This window comes from Martes martes (genome assembly GCF_963455335.1).
Source record: "Martes martes genome assembly, chromosome: 1".
Classification (NCBI taxonomy): domain Eukaryota; kingdom Metazoa; phylum Chordata; class Mammalia; order Carnivora; family Mustelidae; genus Martes; species Martes martes.
In genome coordinates, this window is record NC_137888.1 from 123,579,234 (window position 1) to 123,606,712 (window position 27,479).

The 27,479-nt window shown below is 45.1% G+C and overlaps 1 protein-coding gene across 1 annotated transcript in view; it reads left to right on the forward strand.

The window, feature by feature from the left end:
- Positions 1-3,852: 3,852 nt before the first annotated feature.
- Positions 3,853-27,479, forward strand: part of DZIP1L (DAZ interacting zinc finger protein 1 like) — a gene marked incomplete at its 3' end in the record, with an annotated part of 37,833 nt that continues 14,206 nt past the window's right edge. The window contains exons 1-8 of the mRNA XM_080810403.1: positions 3,853-3,917; positions 9,862-10,443; positions 12,762-12,846; positions 15,829-15,950; positions 16,653-16,814; positions 19,655-19,783; positions 25,174-25,236; positions 26,657-26,797. Of these exons, the coding sequence (XP_080666529.1) occupies positions 9,943-10,443; positions 12,762-12,846; positions 15,829-15,950; positions 16,653-16,814; positions 19,655-19,783; positions 25,174-25,236; positions 26,657-26,797 (1,203 nt within the window). The 5' untranslated portion in view covers positions 3,853-3,917; positions 9,862-9,942. The remainder of the gene's footprint in view (positions 3,918-9,861; positions 10,444-12,761; positions 12,847-15,828; positions 15,951-16,652; positions 16,815-19,654; positions 19,784-25,173; positions 25,237-26,656; positions 26,798-27,479) is intronic.

A 27,479-nucleotide genomic window follows, 5' to 3' on the forward strand; every position in this document is an offset into this window, starting at 1 on the left:
CATTCTTTTGAGTATATAACCAGAAATGGAATTGCTGGATCATATGGTAATTTTATTTTCACTTTTTTAAGGAATCACTGTTTTCTTGTTCTCTTTTTCACAGCAGCTGTACCATTTTATATTCCCACCAGCAATGCACAGGGGGTCCGATTTCACTACGTACTTCTAACACTTGTTCCCATACACTTTTGCTTTGGCTGCCCCAAGACACAGAGTGTGGCAGATTGAGACTGGAGCGGGAGGAAGGCTTTTAAAAAAAAGTCCCAGAAATCTGGGTCTCGGTAAAGCAGTGACTGGCTAGGGATCAGGGACCAATAGCAGGAGAGAAAGAGTTCTTTGGTCCTGGGTTTCAGAGCTGGATCCACATGGGAAGCTAGAAGGTTGGGGGGTGTGGGGTTGCTTGCTTTAAGTACTAGTTTTGCAACTGCTCGTGCTTTCCAGCTGGCCAGCCTTTGTTGTTAGCGTGTGCGCGTATCCGTGTGCGTGTGTGTGTGTAGGTGGGAGCGCGTCCAGCTCCCTGGGTTCCAAGCGGCCGCTCTCTCAGCAAGGCCTGGGAGCCACTCTGTAGGATCCCGGATTTTCCCGATGGATTAAACGTGGCATTCCCCTCCCTCCAGCCTCCGTAACAGACTTAAAAATAGATTGTCCCGGGGGGGGGGGGGGCGCTGGGGAGAGTCTCCACCCTCGTGCGGGGGAGGTGGGGCTGCGATCCCGGGAGCCGGCTGCATCGCAGACCCCCGGCCTCCAGTTGCTGGTGCGGAAGGCTCGGGGGCCCGCGGGCCCGCAGGTCGGCAGCACAGGGGTGGGCTGGTCCGCGCTCTCCCCGCCGGGGAGGTAGTCCAGGCTCTCGGCGTCGGGGGGTGCATCCCCGGCCCGCGTGGCGCCCGCGGTTCCGGGAACTGCCTCCCGGCGGTGGGGGTGGTGGAGCGAGCCGAGAGGCGGGGCCGGGGCCACTCTGGGGAGCCCCCGCCTCTGGACCGCTGCCGGCTCCGGCGGCACCCAGGTGAGCAGGGCCGCGTGGGAAAACTATGGCAGGAATTCGGCCCTGGGAGGGCTGCGGGTGCGGAGCGCCCTTGCAGTCCCAGCGGTGTGTGCGGCGAGCCGCGGGAGGTTAAACAATAGCGGCTCGGACGCCCTGTCGAGGTCCAGCCCGGGAGCTGAGGGAGCGGCACTGCCGAGCTGCCTCTAGACCGCCGCTAGACCGCCGGGCTCTGCCCCTCACCTCCAGCTCTATTGGCCTGCTCTGGACCGAGGTACCTTCCCCCCAACCCCGCCCCGAGGGAACCAGGAGTGACTGCATCCCCCAGGACTGGGCTTCCCTGGGTGGACAGAGAAAAAAGTAAATATGGTTTGGAGGACTTGATGCTTTGGGTTCTGCACGTAAAAGGCGATCTTTCCATAATGAGATGATTTAAAAACAAACACATAGGCATCTCTGGTTTGTCCCTCTTGCACTCTGGGGCTGGAGTTTAGCAGGAGGCAGCAATGGTATTTCCTTTTGAGGTGGTTACAGATAAAAGTCCAGGGGAGACTTCCTTTGGAACGAGGGTCTAGAAGGGGGTCTGGAGGACTTGGGCAGGGCTACTCTTCATCCAGCACTCCTTAGGGCCCAGGGCTTTCCTGCCCCTTCGTTGTCTAGGGGAATTCGAGTTTTAAAAGGACTTTGAAGAGAGGCCTGGTGAGTGTGAGGTGCTTTGACTGTGGCCTCTCACACTTAACTCAGCAGACAGGGCGGGTGGTCTACTACCTCTGTCAGGGAGGTCTCTCATCACCTTCTCCTGGCCCCTAGAGCTGAGGACTAGCCAGTGAGAACTACTCCTCTTAGAGAAGGCCGGTCCTCCAGTCAAGTGGTTGATAAGCAGTCTTTTTTTTTTTTTCTCTCTGTCAGCACCAAGAGTCTAGAGACATCTTCCTCATGTGGAAATAGTTTTGGATACGATCCAGCTTGATAAAATGGTCCCATGAAGTTATATGCTTTAGGTTGGGAACAGAAACCTGAATTCCTTCGTGGATTTTAACTGGGTTCTGCCACAAAGCTGGAGTTTGGTTAAAAGGCTTGTGGCTTAATGGACACTGCTGGGAACAGGAAAGGGGACAACATGGTGGTGAACCTTCTTGTGGGCCCTTTTCAGAGAGGGCTGGTCCTGATTGCCAGGAGGGTTAAGTACCTGCAATGCCAGCTGCTGCTAGGCCACGCACCCCTAGGGAGGATTTTGTGGGGGTCTGATGACTGAAAATAACATCTGCCAAGAAGCAATGGCTCCTCCATGGGAAAGAAAACACCGTTATATTCTAAACTCATATTCTTTTAGATGTGAAAAGCAGTGCTGATTTTTGACAATTCTGCACCTGGGAAGACAGGTCATGTCAGTTTGTAATCTTCCCCTTCAAAATATTCCTAAGCAATGCCAGTCAAAATCCTAGCCCTGATTTTTATTTTAAAGAAAATTCTTTTGTGACAAAAACTTAAGAGATGTTTTTTTTTACAAACCTGCTGGTTGTGTCTTTTAAAAATACCTTCTTAGAAGGAGATCCAGGCCTTCAGTTCTGGAGTGAGTAAGTCACAGGATGAAAAAGCAGAGCATAAGGAATACAGTTAGTGATACTGTAGAAGTGATGTAAGGGGACAGATGGTGGTTACACTTGTGGTGAACATAGCATAAAGTATTAACTTGTCAAATCACTAAGTTGTACATCTGAAAGTAGCACAACATTGTGTATCAACTGTACTCAAAAAAATAAATAAAACTACCTCCTTAAAGTTACCGGGAATGCAAGCCAGCTGTAGGGGAGAGCTGTGTGCCACTCAATGGTTCTGGCAGTGGGTGCAGCCCCTGTGAAGGGCAACAAGGAGTGGAAAGGGTACAGCTTTCTTTAGAAAGCAGCAGAGGCAGAGAATAAGTCGAAGATCTGTAATGATAGTCTTTCAGGAGAGCGCCTGAGTCACTCTCCTCTTTTGGGATCCCTTGCCTATGGTGTGAGCATGGCCTGTTTGCAAACTGTGTGAAGGTTTCCTTGGCAGCCATGACAATTAGCGCTAATGACAAGCCTGGCTCCCCAGGGCAGGTGCTGCTGAGGGTAGCTCAGGGAGTGAGGGCAGGCTTGTCAATGATTGCCTGGCAACCGCCTTGGTAGCTTGGCTCTCCTAATAGCTCCTCTTGGCTGCATTCTTGAGGAAGCAGAAGAGACAGTAAGGTGGCAGCTGCAGTGGTAGAGTCTAGCTGTCCGTTGATATAAAAAAAAATCAGAATTTAAAAAGATCAGTTGTTTGGTTGATTTTTGAGCAAGTTCTCTTTGGCGGATTATAGCTGGGCAGGTTTCAGAAGAACCATAAATCCTCCAGGAGCTGTTTCACTGTGGGATGGCTGCCTTGTAAGGTGGTGATCACCTCATTGGGGGTGTGCAAAGCAAGGGTGGTAGATGGGCTTTTTCTCTTGGCTGTGGGATTGCCCCAGGTAGACACCAACTGTTCAACAATGAAGCAAATTTAGAATGCTAGCATAAATAATTGTTCCTTTGGGTCCTACGAATTCATGACATTGGTATAGGATTGGGAGGCTTCCTGGGACCCCACCAAAACATGCAGAGATGGTTAACACGGCTTTGAATTTCCTAATGATAGCAAGTCATTTCTGCCTTGTGTTTCTACTCCCAGGTGTGGGGAAGACAGTCCGCTGATGCCTGGAGAAAGCACAGTGTGACTGCCCTTTGCGGTGTGTGGTTTCCAGGTAACCTGCCGCACTGCACTCTCTTTGGGCTTTGTCTCCCGCCATCCTAACCTGGATGCCGGCTGCGCAGTTGAGTCCCATTCAGCTAAGCTCCGTGGAGATAGAGAAAAGATTTCAGGTCTCCAGCACTGTTCCTGTTGTGATTTGCCATCAAGTTTCAGTTCTTGCAGTTTGGTCAAGAAATCTCAGGTACTGTCATTTCCATGGTGGGAAGTAATTTCTGTGTCATCATCATTGTTGGGAGGTAGCTGGGCATAATTCAAAAGCTCTCAAGTAAGACAGAACCTGATTTGAATTTTGGCTTGAATTATCTAGTCGCTGAGTGACCTGGGGCCAGTCCCTCAGCTTTCCTGAGCCTCAGTTTCTATGTTGGTCCGATGAGGCAAATCATAGCTACATCCAAGGTGGTATGATGGCTAGAAATAGTACTTTTAAAGGCTGGCATGGTGCCTGATACACAGAAACTTAATCAGTGATGGCTGCTATCATAATCTTCAAATTCCCCCAGTTCTTGCTCACCTTTGGATGGCAGAGCCCTAAGACTTCTGAGAACCTGGGGGTTCTAGTGGAAGACAGGAGTGACACTTCTGGGGTTCAATAAGACCACATGAACTCAGGTCCCTAATTCAGAATTCTGTATAATTGGGAGTGGGGTGCCATCCTCAGTGTTTACAGAGTGTGGTCAGGGTGTAAACATGAGGGTTTCAGGCCTGCAGCCATATCTGAATAGTCCATGTGGGCTCTGGGGCTTCTCGCTGAGGAGCCTGAGCCCACCCACAAGGGCTCCCATTCTCTAGGCTTTCATTAGCGGCCAGTGGGATCAGGTGGTGGACACATATTGTAACAAATCCAGCATTTTGGTAAGTTGAATGGCATTTCTTTCCTGTGGGTCCAAATTAAGGACTCCCAACTCTGTTCTTCCTCTTTATCCTAATTCTTACTGGTTCATAGGCTCATTTCTCCAAATCCCCAAGAATATAGACTTTTGAGGCAGATATTCTAAGATTTTGATAATTCTGCCCAGGTCTATAGCCATCTGGGCTGCAAGTCTTATTCTAGGCGTTAGAATACAACAGATATGAATAAGCCATGGTCTCAGCCCTTGCAGAACTTATAGCTGGGGACTTGGAGGAGAAAGGAGACAGGAATGTCCTGCCATGGGCTCTCCTTGGTATACCCACTGCACCCTGTCCCAGCTCCTACCCCAGCACATACCACTCTGTATGGTCAATCCTGTCTGTTTTTCTGTCTTTCTGGAGAAATCTAGCACCAGACACCATCATTTACTACTAGTTGTATTATTGTGGGATGTTGTCTGCCCTCTTGGGTCACCTCTAAATTTCTTCATCTGTACACTAGGTGGTAGGGAGAACTAAGTGGGATAGTGCATGGAAGACCTTATAATTGTGTGTGCAAAACTGGTGACTAGTTTTATTAATGATGGCAGGGACTATTGCCCGGGTCACCATCAATTCTGAGTGTCAGTTGTGGTGTCTGGCACTTGGAAGGGGCTCAGGAGTCATTTCCTGATGAGATGAATAAATGAATGTTGCACAGAAACACCAGTACAGACCAGAATGTGGTAAGGCACCCAGGGGAGAATATACCCTGGGCCCCAGGAGTCCCACGGAGGGGCAGGGCATTTTGACTCTGGGCCTGGGGAGGGATTTATGGTGGCTGTCAGGTGTGAGCAAGGCCTTGAAGCAGGCACTCATTCACCTGCAGCAGGAGCAGGGGGAGGTGGTGGAGGTCCATCTGTACCATGGTGGCGTAGTGGCTAAGAGCTCAGACTCTGTAAGCAGGCTGCATGGGTTTGGATCTTGCCTCCTGCATCTGGGGAAAACTTTTTTACTTCTTTGTGGTTTGGATAATATGAGGACCTCCTTGAGGGATTGTTCTGAGGATTACATTAGTTATTCTTCACGAAGCACTTAAAAACAGTGCCCCTAAATAAATAGCCCGGAGATATGAATGTGTGGACAGCAAATAATATTGTAAGTGGGAGATGCAGCTAGAAAGGTAATTTGGAAACAGTTCATAAAGGTGTTTGAATATCTTTTTAGTGAATTTGGGATTAGCCAATGAAGAACGCAGAAAATCCATTCTAGTGTGTCTGAAGCCCAGGGGTGGCTTTGTTTTCCTTTGTTTTGTTTGTTTTTGTTTTTTGAGATTTATTTATTTATTTTAGAGACAGTGGGGGGGGGATCAAGTGACTGCACGCAAATTGGGGGAGGGGCAGAGGGAGAGAATCTCAAGCAGGCTCCCTGCTGAGCACAGAGCTGACCCAGGGCTCCATTCCAGGACCCATGAGATTATGACCTGAGCCCAAACCAAGAGTCAGTTGCTCAACCAGCTGTGCCCCCCAGGTGCCCCAGGGTGGATGCCGCTTCTAAACGGGGCATGCACTCCCCAATTCGCCACAATCCCCAACATTCCCTCCCACCATGGCTCTGCATCAATAAATCCCAAGATTCGCATTTCTAACAAGTTCCCAGAAGATGCTGATGCTCTGATGTTGCTAGTCAGGGACCACACTTTGAGAACTGCTGCCTAATTGGATCCTGGACACTAAGGTAGGGAATCAGTTGCCTTTTATCCTCAAGCTTGTACTGTGGTTTTTCTTATACCTGGCACATTCCTGCATTTAATGCTACTTCCTGGACCTGGGGGAATTTGGATTTGCAATCTCTCTCTCTTTTTTTTTTAAGATTTTATTTATTTATCTGACAGACAGAGATTACAAGCAGGCAGAGCGGCAGGCAGAGGAAGAGGCGGAGGTAGGCTCCCCGCCAAGCAGAGAGCCTGATGCGGGGCTTGATCCCAGGACCCTGGGATCATGACCTGAGCCGAAGGCAGAGGTTTTAACCCACTGAGCCAACCAGGCGCCCCATTTTTTAAAAGATTTTATTTATGCAATTTCTGATGTAATCAGTACTGGAAGGCTGGATCTAAAGGTCCCAAGAGAGAAATGGGCCAGAAAAAAAGAGATCTGGGAGTGGCTGAGGATCAGCCTAAAGCAGGCCTTTGGTTGCTGAAGCTGTGGGTATGTGTGAACTCATCGTCAGGGAGAGTGTGCAGGGAGAGATGGGTCATGAGTGAACAGCAGAATATCACGGGAGCACCGCCCGTGCCCCATCCCCTCTGCCTTCTCCCCTTTCCCCCACCTTGTTAAAAGAAGGGTAAAAGGATAGTGATTGTTCATGAAAGAGGCTGGAAGGAACATTCAAAAAGGTGGGAGTTGCCTTTGCCGATGGAGCATTCTTAGCCTTACTCTTAGAGAGAGGACTTTGGGCACACAGTTGAGGCCAAAGCTTAAATAGTTAAACAGTGAGTTGTAGGTGAGCTCCCTGTCTGGGGGAGGACAGGAAGCAGGTGTCCTGTTACCCTTGCCCACAGCATGCCTGGTAACCTGCTGTTGCTCCAAGGCATAGCTTGTTGTGACAATTGTCTCTGAGGCTCCAGGGACACAGTTGTGGCTTGGAGCTCAGCATGGTAAGTAGCAGGACTCTAGTCTCTTTTTTTTTTTTGGTTTGTTTGTTTAAATAGCAGAACACATTAAGTAGAAATGGACTGATCTTGTCATGGCCGTGATGGGGGTGCAGGTGGCTGGATGGTTTTGGTTTTGGAGTCTGTTTGGGGGAAGAGTAGATGAGAAAGGAAGTGTGGGAGCTGCAATGGAAAAGGTGGGCCAGTGGCAGCCTGCGGGCAGTCTTCAAGGCTGGGCTAAGCGGTTTGGACATGGTGCGGTGGCAACAAGGGGCCACGCTGAGCTCCTGGGTGCAGGAAGGTATGTGGTTCCTGGACCTCGGCAGCCCCAATGCCCAGCACGGGGTCTGGTCCGAGTAGGCATGCTGTAAATGAGGGGGGCAGTGGGTGAATGAATGAATGAGTTTGAGGGATAAGCGGTCTTGATCTGATCAAAGCCAAGTTTAAGGACAAGGACAAGAATCAGTGTTCAGAGTCCATAAGGTTTAGGGCCAGATGCACCTCCAACTGTGCTTCAACTCTGGCCTCCCAATCTGGGGCAAGACTCTTAGCCCCTCCAGAAATCCGTTTCCTTGTTTGTAGAATGGGAATTGTGACAGCTGCTTGGAGGTTTGCACGTAGAATTTGTGTCCGGCAGGAGCTGGAACTCGCTGCACTGAGGCACACAGGGTGCAGGCATGTGGGGCAGGCCCCTCACTGTCTTTCTCAGGTGAAGGCTCAGGGGTGTCAGGGACCTTCCCTGGAGGCCCCTTCCCTCTTTACAAAACCACAAGGCCTTTCCCCTTCATGAGATCAGTGACCTCTCTCTCCTCTGACTTTCTCTTGTATTTAAAAGTTTGAATCACATGATCTGGAAATAACTTGATTAAATAAGTTCATCTGTCCTTATTGTTCCCCGGTCATATTTGAGGTTCAAGGGCAGAAATTGTATTATTTCTATAAAAATTATTAAAGTAATAGATGATGATGTAAAGATATACTGGATAGTATAGGAAGGGGGAAAGTAGAAAACCGAAATCTTCCAACTTCCTTTCCCTCTCCCAGAGGCAACCATTACTAACAGTTTGTTTGTTTTTCTAGAAATACCATAGTCTATGGTTACGAAATGATAGACAATGAATCACATATAGGAGCCGTAAATCAGTGTGTTCTATTTCACTATTATTACATATGAGCAACAAATATGAATCATTCGTACGTGTGTGTATATATGTATATATATTATATACATGTATCATTATCATCATTGCTCTGTGCAAGGCTTGTCTATTTATCCATCTCCTACCCATGCACCATCCATGTATTCATTTATTTATCCCCGTTTCACCCCTCATTTCCCTCCTTCCTCATAGGCAATAATGTGAGTTATATCTATAGATCTATAGCTATGTGACATATATTGAAAGATATAGATAGATACATATGTGAGATATATATATCTTTATTTTTGCAAAATAAAATTATTCAATGTGATTATGTTATCATTTAAACAGGTGTGGAAATATCTATGTATATATATGTGTATATTTACGTGTGTGTATACTTACATTACAGACATACAGTCATTACTCTGTATCAGTGTGTGAATAGTTGCCTTATTCTTATCAATAGTTGCATAGTATTTCATTGTATAGAGTTACCATTTGTATCCTCTGTTGTACTTCGTACTTCACTTTCTTGTATTTTTCTTGTACTTTGCTGTTACAAACAATACTACATGATCCTTTGCACAAGCGACTTTGCACACTTGTATATGTTTATCTGTAGGATAAATTAAAATTCTTTGTTGTGAAATGTTCATTTTAAAATCTTATTGCTACTGTCAAATTACTTTTTAAAGAGAGAGAACAATTTCTGTGTCTCCCAAGAGAGTGGAGAGGAGTCTGAGAACAAACTGGACCTCTTTTCTAAACCAGTAGGTTTGAAAGGAAGACCATCATGGATGGAGTAGAGTCTGTGCAGAGACATGGCTGCTCTGTTAAGCCTCCCCCGACCGCGGTGGCCATCATCTTACTCACAACCCCCCCGGGGGACCATAGTCCTGTGATCACACTTTATAGTTGGGGCACACTTTATAGAATGTAGCCCGTTCCTGGTTGTCTGTAGTCTTGTAATGACGGGAGGACAGGATGGAGTGTGGTGGTTGTTAGGAGGCTTTGCCTCCCACGGCAAGGTATTGGATCTTATCCTGAGGTCAGTATAGGGTTGCAGAAAGACCCACTTAGACATTTGACCCCTCCCTCTGACAAAGACCTCTGGCAGGGACACACACATAGCAGTGGGGGGGAGTCACTTGCCTCATTCCTAGCAGGAGGACCTCCTGTGTTTCAGGTATTAGGCTGGGTGCTTCACTTGCCTTATTCCTAACCACAAGCCTGAAGAGTAGACTCCAGGATCCCCAATATACACAGAAGGCTTAAGGATGTGAAGGAACTTGCCCAAGGCTTTGATCTGAATCCCCATCCCTGTGATTACAGAGCCCACACCATTGGCTCCCTCAGCTCTCACCCAGTCAATGCATCCGATGGGTACTATGGCTGCTGCCCAGCTCCCTCCCTTTGCCCCACTTAAGCTCCCGCTGGCCAGGTGTACAGTACCTGCAGTCAGATGCATCTCGCCAAACTCAGAACCCCTCCTTATTTTCCAGGTCCTCTCTCAGCTCCTGTGCCTGCTGCCGTGGCCTTGGTGGCACCCTCCCTTGGTGGGCAGCCCAGGGCTTCCTCAGCCCATGCAGTCCCTGGCTACCCCTGCTGAAGGCCTCAGTGGCTCCCTCTTCGGGGCCTACCCCCTGCCTACCTTCAAGTTCCAGCCTCGCTCTGAGAGTGTGGACTGGAGGCGCATTAGCGCCCTGGATGTAGACCGTGTGGCCCGGGAGCTGGATGTGGCTGCCCTGCAGGAGAACATCACCGGGGTGACCTTCTGCAATTTGGACCGGGAGGCATGCAGCCGCTGTGGGCAGCCTGTGGACCCGGTGCTGCTCAAGGTGCTGCGCTTGGCCCAGCTCATCATCGAGTACCTGCTGCACTGCCAGGATTGCTTGAGCACCAGTGTTGCCCAGCTGGAGGCCCGGCTGCAGGCCAGCCTGGGCCAGCAGCAGCGTGGCCAGCAGGAGTTGGGGCGCCAGGCTGACGAGCTCAGGGGTGTGAGAGAGGAGAGCCGACGGCGTCGCAAGATGATTGGCACCTTGCAGCAGCTGCTCCTGCAGACGGGGGCCCACAGCTACCACGCGGTGAGGACTCTGCAGGGTCGGGGAGGGGGAGGGCTGTGGGCTCAGTTACCACCTGGCCGCCTGGGCACCAGCACCCTGGGTCCCAGGATTGCTGTGGGCCCTACTTTCTGGGGTGAAGAGCAGACGTTAGAGATGTCTCATCAAGTTCTCCAGCATGTGTGTGTATCTGAAGGATGTGTGTGCATACGTGTATAATATGTGTGTGTGTTTGTGGAGAGGGTGCCTGTCTAGGGCGTGCAGGTGTGAATGTAGAGGCTGTGCATGTTTAAGGACAGTGTGAATATGTGTGTCTACTATGTGAATGTTTGGATATGTGTATGTATGTATGTAGAGTGTGTGGTGTCTAACGTATGTTTGTGTGTGAAATATGCACCTAAAGATATATTTATGGTTCGTGTGTGTGTGTGTGTATGAATGAATGAATGAAGGATATATATGTGTGTAAGGGTGTGTGTATTTATGGAGGGTGTGAGTGTGTGTGTTTGAAAGGTTTGTGTGTGTATATAGCAGTGTGATATAAAAAGGCGTGTGTGTGTGTATGTGTGTATATGTGTGTGTAGAATCAGTCTGTAGCAAGAGACTGGTTCTGTGGTACCGCCAGGCCCATTCCCAAAAGTGACTCCATCATTCAACCTAGTGACATTTCATTACCTGGAGTGGCATATGGACATTTGCATCTGCATGGCAAGTGTGGCCTGGGGACATTGCACTTTCATGAATTGCTGTGGGGGCCTGGCCCTGGACCAGGCTCTGAGGAGGCAGGCACAAGTCATGCTGGCTCGGGTGTTCAAGAAATTCATAGTCTGGGGGTGGGTGAGACAGAAGGAATAATATGATACAATGTTAATTATGATAAAAAGGTCAGAATCCTTTCAGCATTAAATGCCAGAGCAGCAGTTTAACTTGGCTTAGGCCAATAAAGAATTTATTGGTTACTTTAACTGAAAAATCCAGAGCTCTGGTGGGACTCACATGTGGCTTGTCCTTGGAATCAGATGATAGCACTAGAAATTAGTTTGTTTTTCTGTAGCTGTTGGCAACTCTTCTTTAGTGTGGGTTCCATTCTCAGAAAGAGTCTGTCTGTGTGGTAGGAAGTTGGGCCACCAGTGCCAGTATCTCATTTTCCCAGGTTCAAGGCTGGCACGATAGAAGGCCCACTTTGGTCCCAGAAACCTGGGCCATTTTTCACTGTGTCCTGTATTTGGCTGTTTTTGATCTCCTACCCATCTGGGAGCCACTCACAGGTCCCTGGGAATTCAGGACTGTGACTGGCTTTGGTCTAGGTCGCATGTCTCACCTTGAAGCTGGGAATGGACAGAAGCCCGTGGATGGAGAGTGAGGGGCAGGGTAATTCCCCTGAAGAAAACTGGGAGTTCTGTTGTCAGAGGAAGAAGGAGCTGCTACTGTACGGTCCTAACTCCCTTAATGATACTTTCTAGAAGTTGCATATATCACTTCTGCTTACATGTCATTGGCCAGAATGTAGTCACATGGTAAGGGAGGTTGGAACATAAAGTGTTTATTCTCATTAACCTTATGACCAGCTAAAAATAAGAGTTTCTATTACTGAAGAAAGAGGGAAAATGGGTCTTGGGGGACAACTGGCAATTTCTGTCACATTTGTGTAAAGATCGCAAATAATCTGTCCTCTTAGTCTACTTGAGTAGGATTGGCAAACTGCAATTTTGTTGTGTTGGAAAAAGTTTGAAATTTTACAGTGAAAAGATGATATGATAGATTGGCAGTGTCTGAAATGCTTGAGGAGAGTGAAGTGGAATTAGAGATACTGTTATTTTCTATCCTCTGTTCTGGTTGTTCTCAACCCCAGGGATGGGACCCGGGCATTGGCTTTTTTTTTTTACTTTGTAGTGTGAAAATTTTTAAACATGTACAAAAAAGAGAGTAGTGTAATGAACCTTCATCTGTACATTACCCAGCCCAATCATTATCAACTATCCATATTTTTGCCTGTGTTCCCCTACCCACTTGCCCCACCCCTGTGTCACTTTGAAGTGTGTTAAGTGTATGGTGTTATCTATACCTATTTCAGTATGTATCTCTAAAAGGCAAGGACTCTCACTTTTAAATATAAACACAAGAGCATCATCATGCCTTGAAAAAACCAACAAAAATTCCTTGGTGTCCTCAAATACCTAGTCAGTGCTTGCCGGTCCCCAGGGCACCGTAGCGTTCAGATCAAATCTTCATTTCTGAAGCAGCCCTGGAAGCCCATGGAAATGGGAATTTTGATATTGGGAGGACACCAGGTTGAGCCAGGTGATGTAATCCTGGCTTACCACCATCTCCCTTCTGTGCAGTGCCACCTGTGTGACAAGACGTTCATGAACGCCACCTTCCTCCGGGGCCACATCCAACGCAGGCACACAGGCACAGCAGAAGGCGGTGAGTCCAGGAGGCCCTCCTGGGACAGTCGAAGAGTCTGGGCTGGTCTGCAGTGGGTGTGGGGCATGTAGACCATCACAGCTGTCCTCAGACCTCATCATCCAGTAAAGAAGGGGATGATCTCACCATCTACCATGGGGTGGTGGGGGATCCATCCCATGTGGGCCTGGGAGGGTTTCTGACCATTTGTGTAGAGAAGAAGGGAGTCAGATAGGTAAGTTCTGGTGTTAGCTCCATTCCTTTCTATGATGTGACCACAGTCAATGCACCCCCTCTGAGTCTCAGGGGCTTTTGCTGTGAATGGGGCAGTCAAATGGCATGACTCTGAAGGGTCCTCACCTTCCAGTCTCCTATGAATCTGCTATTTTCTGATGTTAACTAGGAAGGGGTTTAAATGTGGTTAATGAGCGGTTAGACCAGGTCTTTGACATTTTGTATGTACATGAGCTAATTATGACTTAATCACTTTAATTTTACCATTTCATATTCAAAACAAGTAGGGAGACTGTATGTCCCCCATAAAGAGATTTACATACTTTATATCTATATTTGTGGTTCATAAGAAATAGCTGTTAACACATAAAATAAATATAAATATGAAAATATAAATCATATAAATATAAAAATCCCATTAAATAAAACTTTTTCTTATTTTTTTCATTTTAATTTCCTTTTCAAAGAGCAGACTTAAGAGTTTTAAAACAGCACCATTTACCTAATTGTTATGCATTTATTGTATATCTAATTCTTGGCTCTGTATTGGAGACTGCCAAAGAAAAACATATTTTCTACTTCTTAAATGAATTTTTCTGATAAAAAGACATGTCTTGGAAGAGATATTTGTATACCGATGTTCATAGCAGTATTATTCACAGTGGCTAAGATGTGGGAGCACCCAAATGTCCATAGACAGATGAATAGATAAACAAAATGTGGTATATACATGCAAGGGAATAAGATTCAGCCTTAAAAAGGAAATTATGTAACATGTTACAACATAAATGAACCTTGAGGATATTATGGTAAGTGAAGTCAGTCAGTCTCAAAAGGACAAATTCTGTGTGATTCCACTGATACAAGGTACCTAGAGTCATCAAATTTAGAGAAACAGAAAGTAAAGTGATGGTTGTGGGGGGTTAGGGGAGGGGGTCCATGGGAGTTATTTAAAGCATATAGAGTTTTTGTTTTACAAGAATGAAAAGAGTTATGGAAGTGGATGGTGGTGATGGTTGCACAGCATTACGAATTATGAATGCATTTAACACCATTGAACTGTGCATTTAAAAATGGTTAAATGCTAAATTTTATAGTATGTATATTTTACCACATTAAAAAGCTGGAAAAAATGTCTTTGACCTGGAAAATTCTTTAAAATTTAACTTATCTTTTTAAAATGTTTGTTGATTTTTAAAAAGATTTATTTATTTATTTACATGCCAGAGAGAGAGAGAGAGAGAGAGAGCGCACAAGCAGGGGGAACAGAGGCAGAGGGAGAAGCAGGCTCCCCACTGAGCAAGGAGCCTGATATGGAACTCAATCCCAGGACTCTGGGATCATGACCCAAGCTGAAGGCAGACGCTTAATTGGCTGAGCTACCCATGTGTCTCTTGACCTGGAAAATTTAAATACAGAAGGGTAGAAAAGAGAAAATAAAAACCATGGACAGTATCAGCTAGTTAATATTTTGGTTTGCTCTATGTCATTATTTTTCTGTGTACGTATATAATCCTATACTATGCAGTTTTGACTGTTGCTTATCTTCAATTAAGAATATGTTACATTTTCAATGTCATTCAGTCATCTTGGAAAATATGATTTTTAATGGCTGAATAGTATTCCATCCTCTGACTATCATAATTTATTTCACAATTAAATTACTTTGTACTTTCTATGGGTTACTCATAAATTTCCCTCTTGGAAATCATATGATGATCAACATTCCTGTATGTAAATCTTTGTGCATATTCCTTGTTATTTTCTTAAGGTTAAGTGCTGAAGGAGAGGGAAAATATGTTCTTAAGGCAACTTTTGCTAAATTAATGTTCATGATCTTTTTATTCTCAGGCAGCTGGCTTTTCAGATACCCCTGTTCTCCTTTTTCATACTATCTCAAATCACTTTGTTAACCCAAATTAATTTCCACTACATCTAAAAATTGCTTGTTTCCAAAAAGTCCAGCCTGAGGAAAACCATATCTCATTTCAGAGACAGGCTTAGAGTTTTAATAATGATGCCATCTATCTAATAGGAATTAAAGGTACTTTGAAAAGTAACAAATGTTCAAGTACAATTGGTGTCTTTTTGATTAACCTGTAACTCTTGGTTTGTAAGTATGTGGTTTAGTTAGAATGTTCTCTTACAATTCATTCTTTTTTATTAATCTTAGAAAAGTTAAAGCATCCATGCACTTAAAGCAACCTTCGCTGAAATTTTCCTTCATAATACACGCTGCTTTTTTTTTTTCATTTGAAACTTAATACTTTGCTATGTTTCTGAACAAAGTGAACTTCAAACTACAATTATCTTCACTATGTTCAACTCCTCTATGATGGCTGTCAGGACCCATTGATATGTTCTTTGTATCAATAATCACTGTGCACATGCTATTTCGTATTCTGCTTCTGTTACTCTACTGATCTCGCATTTACATCTGCATGAGTCAGGACTGCCCAAATAGTTATTTTCAATGACAATCATAGTTCACATTTATGGAGCTGTTAGGCCAGGCAGTATGTTAAGCACTTTGCGCTATCATATACCATCCTCATAACAACCCATCTGAGCTGGCTGCTGTTATCTCCATTTTCCAACTTGGGGAAACTGAGGGTCGGGGAGGTTAAGTCACTTGCCCCTGGTCAATGTCCAATAGAAGTGGCAGAGCTGGTCTCAGCCTGAGGTGTGGCTTATTGCATAGGCGAGGAACGGCGCTCCACTCACTTTTTCACTTTAACTGATTACCCTTTCTTTTCATGGACCCCACAGAGAAGCAGAAGAAGCAGGAACAGCCAGTGGAGGAGGTGTTGGAAGAGCTGCGGGCCAAGCTAAAATGGACCCAAGGGGAGCTGGAAGCCCAGAGGGAGGCGGAGAGGCAGCGGCAGCTGCAGGTGGGAGCGGAGAGGAGGCGAGGCGGAGAGCCGCTTGTGGACTACCCAGCAGACCCGTGGGGCACCTGTCTCCCACAGGACCAGAAGTCTGGCTGGTTTTCTGCTGCTGGGAGTCAGCGCCAGGGTGGCATCTTCCTGAGTGTGGCAAATGATCTTGGGTTGTCTGGGAAGGAAAACTCAATTATTTTTCCAGATCTATATGACCAAAAGCAAAGCGGAGAATTTCACTTTCCTGCCTTTTTTGGCACCCTGTGAGGGCATTTGAACCAGAATGTTAGCTTCTTACTCTACCTGGCTGGTTCACTTTTTTGAGAACAAAGACGATAAACTCCAAAGTCCAGTCTCAGGGATGTACTTAGTAAATAATTGTAGAATGAAAATATGTAAACTTGCCTCACCCCTTCCTTCTTGTAGTCATTCTTCATTCATTTCCTCATTTCCTCATTTTATCTTTCCTTGTTTATCGAGCGTCAACTATGCCTCGAACAAAGAGAGAGAAAAGACAGGGTCCCTATCCTCAAGGGACTTTACAGTTCAGATAAGACTTGTCCCGCTCCATGACCAAACGATGGGGGCTGTGGTAATGAATGTTCTTTGGGTCTCCATAGTGACTTGCCCAGACAAGGAGCCCTAGCATTTTCTCAATCAATATTTGCCACAATGTGGAATTAATGAATCTATTGTTCTTGCTTTTCTTTCCAGGAAGCAGAGATCACCCGTCAGAAGGAAATAGAAGCTAAGAAAGAATTTGATGAATGGAAAGAAAAAGAGCGGGCCAAGCTATATGAGGAAATAGACAAGCTAAAAAAATTATTTTGGGATGAATTTAAAAGTGTTGCCAACCATAACTCTGCGCTAGAAGAGGTACCCAACACAAAAGCATTCAAAGTTCTTTTGCTAAAAAGCTGTTTATTCTCTAAATTTATTTCTTAGTTTGTACTAGTTCTATTTCATCTGCCATTCGGGCTAATATAATGTGAAGCCAGATAACAGAGGCCGGTGCCAGGGATTGAATCCCTGTTCTGTCACATATTGGCTGTGTGACCTTAGGTGAGTTACTTAACCTTCCTGTGCCTCAGTTTCTTTTCTGTAAGATAGGCTGCTGAAAGGGCTACGTTAGCACATAGACAGCACTTAACATTGTCTGGTATGTAGTAAGAACTTCCCAGACACTATCTTTATTTTTGCAAAGGGCTTTCTTTCATCACTGGACAAGAGATGAGGCGGAATTTAAATGAATGCACTTTTCTCCCAGCAAGTTGTGAGTTGAGTGCTGCCTACCTGCCAGGCAATCTGTTGGGGTCTGTGGAGATCACACATAATAGTAAGATTTACTGACTGTAGTTACTGGTTTCCAGCCCCTGTGTGGGTCACTTTATATATATACATTAACTTTTAATCCTCACAACAACAAAACAACCATAAAATTCTCAAAATAGGTACATTATCCGTTTACTTACTTCTTTTTTAAGGTTCCTTAAAAGAAAGCTATTATCATTCCTCCTTTGCAGGAGAAGACATTGAGGCCCCATGTTATGGGGTCACACAGCTACTAAGAGGTAGACCTGGGATTTGAACTTAACTTTTGAAACTTCAAAGCCTCTGCTCTTCTACTGGGTCTACTGTCAGGTTTATTCAGGAAAACCTTATTATAGGTTATTATCCCTGGACTGTATCTTCCCATATAAATCTGTATGACTGTATGGCTGAAAATGTTTTGAGGAGAAATATGTTTAGAATATATTTAGTTCTAATTATTGGTCCTTCTAACATCAAGGAGAATTTTTTTTGTTTTTGAAAATGAACTGTCTGATAGCGTTTCTCACAATCATTCTACGTTTTGCTAAAGAAACACCTGGACAACTTTTCTAGGAGGAGATCGTTATAGGATATGCATGGGATCTTGGGTGGTCCATCATCTCAATCTGAGATGGGAAGTCAAGGATGGGGAAGGCTTGGGGTTGAGATGATGATGATGATGATGATGTGTGTGTGTGTGTGTGTGTGTGTGTGTATGTGTGTGTGTGGTTATCTCTAGTGACCCAAGTCCTCCCATCCTAAATGTTCCCGCATGCTGTCAGGGATGATATGTGGGTGACAAGATTCCACTCTACCCCATGGAGCTCATGCTCTTATCAGCTCTGTGCTCATCATTCCTGAGCTCACCCACACCCCTGCTGACTCCCATTCCTCCCCTCACGCGGTGTTAGCTGACTAGACATTTGATAGATACGTATTGGTTTGAATTTGGAGTTGTTCAGAAACCACCTCAGCAAATGTCAGAGGGTTCCTTCAGTTCAGAAATTCGAAGTTTTGGTAAATGAGGACATAATTCTTACCATCCATGGTTTCTTTTTAACTTGGATCACATTTTCCTAAACTGGAACATCATTTTTTTTTGTCTTTCCTCTATAGGATTGCTTATGCTGTGTTTTTGTGTCCGTATGTCTCCCCCATCTCTCAAGTGACATTTTATTATTATAGGAACCAAACTAGATACACACTTCTCAGTGTATTTGGATAATTACTTTGTTAGTTTTTCTTCTTATTTGGGGGAGAAAAAGATAAGATTTCATTTACCATGGGAATGAATAACACAGTAAGACCATCTGTCTCATTACACAAGAAAAGATTCCCCTTGGTGTTAGGAGGGCCAATGAAAGGGAAATAGTTCTTGAAGATGTTTCTCCTCAAAAATTTCTCTTTGATACCAAGGCCTGTGAGCTTACTTTGGCTAAGTTGCCTGACTGCAGAGAGAACTTGAGAGAAGATGTAGGGTAAATCCAGCTGCCAAAGGAGTCCCTAGTTGAATGGAAATTGCCATGAAGGTTTGTGATGCCGAGAGAGCCTGCTCTCTGGTTGTCTAAACATCGGTGTGAAGACATAAATGACACATCAGAAGCCGAGGGTTGTACATACACTTGAAAAAGCATTTTACTCTATGATAATACTCAATTAGAAATGGTTAAGATTTTACCCGATATTGCTTTAGCAGTTGAGAAGAGTTGAAGAATGGTGACAAGTTAAACTCAGGGACGTGCAGTTCTTTAAAGCTTTAATGGGGGGCTTGTGAGTTTGGTGTGGTAATAGAGATGGAGATAATTTACTTTTGTGACTGCAGAAGTGGTATGTTTAAAAGCGTAACCACAGGTGGCAAGGCCTGTTCTCTTGGATCCCCCTTTCTGTGCCTTTTCCTTCAGATTACACACCACATGCTCAGGAATCACTAGGTATTGGTGACACCACTCCAAGCCAGGCAAAGCCAGGCCTTCTTGGTGACAGCCAGCATTTTTTGATGGGAAGAGGGACAGGAGTGCTCAGGGAATGGTCCAGAGTGCATGAGACCCTCCCAAAGCCTCTAAGAGTCTGATTCTCTTCAGCCTATTCAAGACTGAGGAGGAAATGGGGGCAGAAATGTCTGGTGAGCTCTGGGCTTTGGGTACAGTTGAATTTCAGTGCTGTTGAAATTCTGCTCTTGAATTCTGTTCGTCCATGGGCGCCTGCTTCTCCTGTGTAAGCACTGAGCTCTCAGGGGTACCCTCGTGGAGGGGAATGCAGACTTGTGTGAGTATATGCAGGCATATAGATGTCCGGTGAAGACAAGCTGGAGTTTGTGGTCGGGTGAGGTGGGCCCTTCTGACCGTATGAAAGACAACATCAAGATTAGATCTTCATCTGAATAAAACTGGGCCCTGGCTTTTCAGAAACTGCAGGTGCTGCAGTCCCACAGTGTGGTGGAGTCCAATCTCGGGTCACTGCGGGATGAGGAGTCTGAGGAGCGACTCAGGCAGACTCAGGAGCTCCAGGTCCTGAGGGAGAAGATGGACGTTCAGGTGAGCTAAGGGCTCTTGCCCTTTTCCCCACAGCCAGCCATGTTGTTTTCGATGAAGTCTCTCAGTTTTGCTCTTGGCTTTATGGAAGTTGGAAGACATTAGGTTTTTGTTTTGTTTTGTTTCTGTTTTTTTTTTTTTTTACCTTTAAAATTTTTTGAATTGATGCACAGTAAGAACATTTTACATTTTACATATACATATATGTGCACATATGCAGATAGACCTATGTTGATGTGTTCATGTATGTACAAATAAAATGGAAATATATTTTAAACAAAACAATATTTATCTTCTCTATGCATTATGCAGTTTGATATTTTCTATTTTATTATTATTATTATTATTTTATTATGTTCAGTTAGCCACTGTATAGTACATCATTAGTTTTTGATGCATTGTTCAGTGATTCATTAGTGGCATATAACACCCAGTGCTCGTCACAGCACATGCCCTCCTTAATACCCATCACCCAGTTACCCCCCTCCCTGCTCCCCTCTGAAACCCTCGGGTTGTTTCCTGGGGTCCATAGTCTCTCATGGTTCATCTCCCTCTCTGATTTCTCCCCCTTTGGATTTCCTTCCTTTCCCCTATGGTCCTCTGTGCTATTGCTTATGTTCCATATATGAGTGAAGCCATATGATAATTGTCTTTCTCTGCTTGACTTACTTCACTTAACATAATCCCCTCCAGTTCCATCCATGTTGATGCAAAAGTTGGGTATTCATCCTTTCTGATGGCTGAGTAGTATTCCATTGTGTATATGGATTACATCTTCTTTATCCATTTGTCTGTTGAAGGGCATCTCAGCTCCTTCCACAGTTTGGCTATTGTGGACATTGCTCCTGTAAACACTGGGGTGCATGTGCTCCCTTTTTTCACTACATCTATATCTTTGAGGTGAATATCCCATAGTGCAATTGCTTGGTCATAGGGTAGCTCTATTTTCAACTTTTTGAGGAACCTCCATGCTGTTTTCCAGAGTGGCTGCACCAGCTTGCATTCCTACCAACAGTGTAGGAGGGTTCCCCTTTCTCCACATCCTTGCCAACAGTTGTTGTTTCCTGTCTTGTTAATTTTTGCCATTCTGTCTGGTATAAGGTGGTATCTCATTGTGGTTTTGATTCATATTTCCCTGATGGCTAATGATGTTGAGCATTTTTTCATGTGGAAGACATCAGGTTTTACCTTTGCAGACCTTCTGCGGATGCATGAAAGCATGGGATCAGATTCTTAGGATTCTCAGGTGAGGCTGGTATATACATGGGAGGAATATCAGGTTTGCTTAGGACCTTTCCAAAATACATACAATATTTCACCCTCACTTTGGATCCAACCCAGTTGAAAACAACTCTAAGGAAGTGTGACAGTCTCCTGTTTTGAAGGTATTTCCAGTGGGTTTTGTGGATGACGGTAAATACCCAACAACCACTCTCTGGACCGAAAAAAGCTTTAATTTGTAGCAGTTGCCATCGTCCATGGTGTAAGTTTTCCCACCCAGGCCAATTTCATGCTGCCGCCGAGAGGCCCCTGGGTATGGAGTTGGAGAGGCTGGCGCCCAGTCTGCTTTCCTGAGGCTGCAGGAGGTGGCTCCGGCCACCACTGGAGGAATCTTACAACGGTCCAGCTACATTTGGTCTGCAACACTGATCGCTCCAGGACAAGGAAGGGCCTGATCACTCTATCAGATCATGCTTCTGTTTCTGCTCGCTAAGATTGTTAAGAAAGCTTAAAGTCTGAGAGCGGTAAAGTGTTCTTACTGCTTGATGTTTTACAGGTTTCACTTTAAGAAATGACCTCTGTTCTCATCATTTACCTCTTTTTCTATGGATTTCCTTACCAATTTGAGAGTTTCGATAATGTATGGAACTTAACCCAAACTTTTCTTGTTCTTGTGGTTATTTATTTAATTTTTTAAAAAGATTTTATTTACATATTTGTCAGAGAGCGAGGCAGTGCACAAGCAGGGAGAGCAGCAGGCAGAGGGAGAAGCAGGCTCCCTGCTGAGCAGGGAGCCCAATGCTGGACTCAGTCCCTGGACCCTGGGATCGTGACCTGAGCCAAAGGCAGATGCTTAGCTGACTGAGTCACCCAGGCGTCCTTGTTCTTTTGGTTGTTTCCCCCACAATATTGTGCCTCCAATTTTGTTGACCATATGAAATTAATAATGTTTATGTGGTCAAAATGATTAGATTATCAATCTTTTGTATATGGCCACTCTGAGGTTTAAAAAGAAAATGTTTCTGTGTTTCCTTTTAGTGCCTTTAAGGCCTTATTTATTTATTTATTTATTCCTTCATTCATACGTCCTTCTTTATTAAGGTATGATTGGCATGTAAGAAGTTGTGCATATTTGGTGTACATGACTCAGTGAGTCTGAGAATAAGTATTTACCTTTAAAACCATCACCACATCAGGCCACAGTCATATCTATCACCTCCCAAAATTTCTTCCCACCCTCTTTATTATTATTATTATTATTTTCTTTGTGTGTGTGGTAATAACATAGCATAAGATCTACCTTTTTAGCTAATTTTAAATATACAACATATCTTGTAGAACAAACCTTGTACCCTTTGACCATAACCTTCCCACTTTCTCCCCATCTTAATCTCTGGCAACCACCATTCTCTCTCTGTTTCTATGAGTTTTAGATTCTACAAGTAAGTGAGATCATACAGTGTTGGTCTTTCTTGTCTGGTTTATTTCACATAGTGTAACGTCTTCTAGGTTCATTCATGTTGATGCAGGATTTCCTTCTTTTTTAAGGCTGACTAGTATTCCAGTGTATGTATGTACCATATTTGCTTTATCCATTCATCTATCAGTGGATTATTAGGTTTCCCTGTTTTTGGCTATTGTGAATAATGCTGCAGTGGACATGGGAGGGTATCTCTTTGAGATCCTGATTTCAGTTTTTTTGGATCAATATCAAGAAGTGGGGTTGTTGGATATCATGTTAGTTCTGTTTTTAATTTTAAAAATTTATTTATTTATTTATTTGTTTGTTTGTTTGAGAAAGAGAGAGAGAGGGCATGTGCAAGAGAGGGGAGGTGCAGGGGAAGAGGTACAAACTGACTGTACTCAGAGAACAGAGCCCATTGTGGGGCTCATCTCATGACCCTGAGCTGAAATCAAAAGTCAGATGCTTAACTGACTGAGCCACTGAGGCACCCCTAATTTTTTTTTTAATAACAGAAAAACAAACAAGTTTATTAACAAATACATTTCATGTCTACCTGGGAGATATCCAGGGGAAATGAGTAAGTCTGTTTTTAATTTTTGAGGTATTTCCACTCTGTTTTTCATAATAACTACACCAATTTACATTCCCTTCAGCAGTGTATGAGGATCCTCTTTTCTTCACATCCTCACCAACACTTGTTTTATCTATCTATCTATCTATCTACCTATATCTATATCTATTTTAGTAATAGCAATCTTGACATGTGTAAGGTGTGGTATCTCATTGTGGTTTGATTTACATTTTTGTGCTCACTAATGACTAATGTTGTAGGCCTTCTTTGGGGAAATGTCTATTCAGACTCTTTGTCTATTAATTTTTTTTCTTTTTATATTGAGGTGTAGAAGTTCCTTATATTTTGGATATGAGCCCTATCAGATATGTGGTTTGCAAAATATTTTTTCACATTCCATAGGTGGTTCTCCTTTTGGGCGGAATGTTCTGTATGTCTGTCTTGCCCATTTGGTCTATAGTGACGTTCAAGTCTAGTGTTCCTTTTGGTTTTCTGCATGGATGATCTCTCCGTTGTTGAAAGTGGGCCATTGAAGCCCCATAATCTTACTGTATTGCTCTTTCTCCCCTCAGTTGTATTAATATTTGCTTTATATATTTAGGTGCTCTGATTTTGGATGCTTCTATATTTATAATTGTTATATTGATGAATTAACCACTTTATCATTATATAGTGACTTCTTTGTCTCTTGTCACAGTTTTTTACTTAAAGCCTTTGACAGAATTATAGCTACCCCATTTTCCTGGCTGTGGTTTGCATGAAATATCTTTTCCCATCCCTTCAGTTTCGGCCTATGTGTGTCCTTGAGATGAATCTCTTGTAGGCAGCCTATAGCTGGATCTTGTTTTTCTAATCCATTCTGTCACTCTGTGTCTTTTGATTGGAGAACTTGGCCCATTTAAATTTTTTTTTTAAAGATTTTATTTATTTATTTGACAGACAGAAATCACAGGTAGGCAGAGAGGCAGGCAGAGAGAGAGGAAGGGAAGCAGGCTCCCTGCTGAGCAGAGAGCCCGACGTGGGGCTCGATCCCAAGACCCTGGGATCATGACCCGAGCCGAAGGCAGAGGCTTTAACCCACTGAGCCACCCAGGCGCCCCGGCCCATTTAAATTTAAAGTAATTAATGGTGAGTAAGGACTTACTATTGCCGTTTTGTTAATTGTTTTCAGACTGTTGTGTAGTTACTTTGTTCCTTTCCTCCTCTCTTGCTGCCTTCCTTTTTGATGTGATGGTTTTATTTTGTAATGGTATGCATTGATTCCTTCACCTTTTGCATATCTGCTATAGGTTTTTTTGTAGTTAGTGTGAGATTTACATAAACCATCTTATAGTACAGCAGTCTATTTTAAGCTGATAATAACTTAATATTGGTTGCATGTAAATACTTCTCATCTTACATCTCCTGGTGTCTACAAACCAGCCAGTCGGATCTGTGGATGGTTGTTGAGATCCCCGTGCCGGCACCACAGGCTGATTAGGCTCTGCCCTGTCCCCCCGTTCTGAGGGCGGGGGAGAGAAGTGGGCCTCCTGGGCAGCACCCTGTGAGGCTGGGGCGGTGGGTGCTCACTTGCTCTCACTTTCCTCCACGGGAAAAATTGCAGGCTGAGGGGTCTCTCTCTAGGCACCGAGCTGTGCCACCTTGGGGAGAGCTGAGGCAGGGAAAGTGAAACTTCTCTGGAATGCATCTATTCTCAGGTTTGGTTTTGTTTTGTTTTGTTTTGTTTTTTTCCTCTTTGAAGTGCTAGAAACTCTCAGCTGGGTTCCTGGGCTCCCACAGAGGAATCCACACCTGTGGGTGGTTTGAGAGCTGGAATTTCTTATGGTACCGTTTTACTGATATCACTTCCAATTTTTAAGTTTAAATCTTTGACCCACCTAAAATTTATTTTGGTTTAAGATATGAAATAAAGACTCAAGTTCATATATTTTTTTCCAGGCAGTTAACCACCCGTTTGAACTCCATTTGTCAATAATCTCTTTCCCCCAGACTAAGATTCTATCCCCCACCACCCCCCAGTCTTTGTCTGGGCTTTCTGTTCTTTTCACTACTCTGCCTAATCATGAGCCAGCACTTTTTAATTCCTGTAGCTTTGTAGTACATTCTGATATCCAGAGGCCTGTTTATCTTTTTCAGAAAGCAGAATGGAAGAGAAAAATGAAGGAACTTCAGGGAAAGTATGCAGCTCAGAAGCGAGAGGTAACTCTGGGTGGTCTAGGGGAGCTGGGTTTCCTGAGACCTCCTCTTATCCTATGGCACCCCCATCCTCTATCACTACCCCCCTCAAACTGACCAGTATTTGGTTGCTGATAGTGTTCCTGGTAGCTGACCCCCCATCAATCCCTAGAAGGGGTCAGCTTCCCAGACAGCAGCCTCCCTGGCCAGGAGTCAGGGCCTCTGGGACTTGTCTTCTGAACCCAACACCTGCTTTACTCTGTGGTCCCCTATGCAGGGACCCCTTAAGGCCGTCCACAGAGAGCAGGCCTGGAAACCTTAGATGCATTGCCTGGTCATTTCATGTTTGGGCTCTTCCTTGAAACCCCACCCAGGAGAGAACCTCAGCCATCATTCAAGGGGAGCCCACATGGAAAGGCTCAAATACTGAGATCGGGGAACAGGGAGCAGTAGGCCTCAGGATGAGACAATAGCTTCTATGAAAATGCCCCTGAGGAGGAAGCAAGTTGAGGAGGAAGCTGGTTATCAGAAGCTCCAGGTACTGCCTACAGAAAGCCCAGAAGAGGCAGGTGCTGAGATCAGAGGCCGGCACTCTCATTTCCAGTAATTCCCATCTGATGGTTTTTAAAAAAAAATATTTTATTTATCTATTTAACAGAGAGATCACAAGCAGACAGAGAGGCAGGCAGAGAGAGAGAGAGGGGAAAGCAAACTCCCTGCTGAGCAGAGAGCCCGATGTGGGGCTTGATCCCAGGACCTTGGGATCATGACCTGAGCTGAAGACAGAGCCTTTAACCCACTGAGCCGTCCAGGAGCCCCGACCATCTGATGGTTTTATTTTATTTGAAACATCTTCAGGTGGGAAATACAGTTTAATTTATTCCAAAAGCAGAAGAAACATATGAAGGCACACTCAGTACAATGTACTGAAATATATGGAGGTTCACTTCCACCCCGACTCTGTCTACCTGCCCCCAGCACCCACCCCATGGCTCTCTGTCCACTTGTACTGCTTTCTTGGGTATTTTTCTAGAGTTTCTTTATGCAAATAGAAACAGTTTCATCTTCTCTCTACTCTTACAACAGCATGGGATGGTATTTTCTTCACTTTGGTTTTTCCCTAAAAACACCATTGGATGACTCATGAATGGCCTCAGGTTATCTGACTGTCCTTCCATGGGTGCTCATGCTGGACAGAAAGCCTGTTTCCCCTGATCATAGGGGCCTGCATCCAATTCTCACTTCCCCTCAAGCACAGCTTGGAAATATGCCCAAACTGGGAAGTAGCCCATCCTGTTAGAAGCCACCTACCCAGGTCTGGAAGCCCCCACCCCACTTCAGGTGAAACCGCAGCCAGCGTGTGCCTACAAGAGCAGGCCTGCAGCTCCCGGGCACTCTGAGGTCGCCACGACACCTGACTGACTGAGTCCCCTGTGCCCACCAGCTGCAGGAGCAGAACGAGATGCTCCGGGCCTCCCTGTCTCAGGATCAGAGGAAAGCAGCCGCCCAGTTCCAGCGCCAGATCAGTGCTCTCCGCGCCCAGCTCCAGGAACAAGCCAGGCTCATTGCCTCCCAGGAGGAGATGGTAGGTCTGTCCCTCCTCCTTGCCAGGCCCCGGGGCCCCTAGGCCTCTTCTCTGTGAGGATCTCCTTTGATTCTCCGGACTCACTGGCAGTGGTCTCATTAGCGAGGCTCTCAGGAGAGAGAAGAATGATGGAGCTGCGGCCGTCTGTTTCCAGGCTGAAGATACCCCTGTTGTCTGGAGGGGCTGAGCTAAGTTCACACAAACACCAGTCATTTTCCAAGGGCTGGAACCTCCTTGATACTTGGTGTATTACTTCATTTAAACCTCACTGCTGCCCTTCAAGGCAGACATTGGCTTTCCCCCATCTTCCTTTGACAGATGATGGAACAGGCTGGAGAAGCAGGTGCCTCCCTCAAGTCCACAGAGCACACCCTATAAGAGCCAGTGGGGGGATTCAGCCCTGGCCAGGCAGTACACTGCAAAACTTGGGCTCTTTTCACTGCGTTCTCAGACATCATTTCCTGGTCAAAACACTTGTCCTAAATTAACGGCCACTGATGATGTTGTCAGACAAATTAGTATGATAAGTCATCTGCTCACGTAGCACCCCTCTCCTAGAGCTGACCCCTTGACCTACTGCTGCTAGCTCTCTGCCTAGTCGAGGCTCAGCTCCCCCTTCTGAGCTGCAGGTCAGGAGACAGGTGTCTCTGCCATCAGAGTGGCCCCTCTAGGGCCTCAGGGC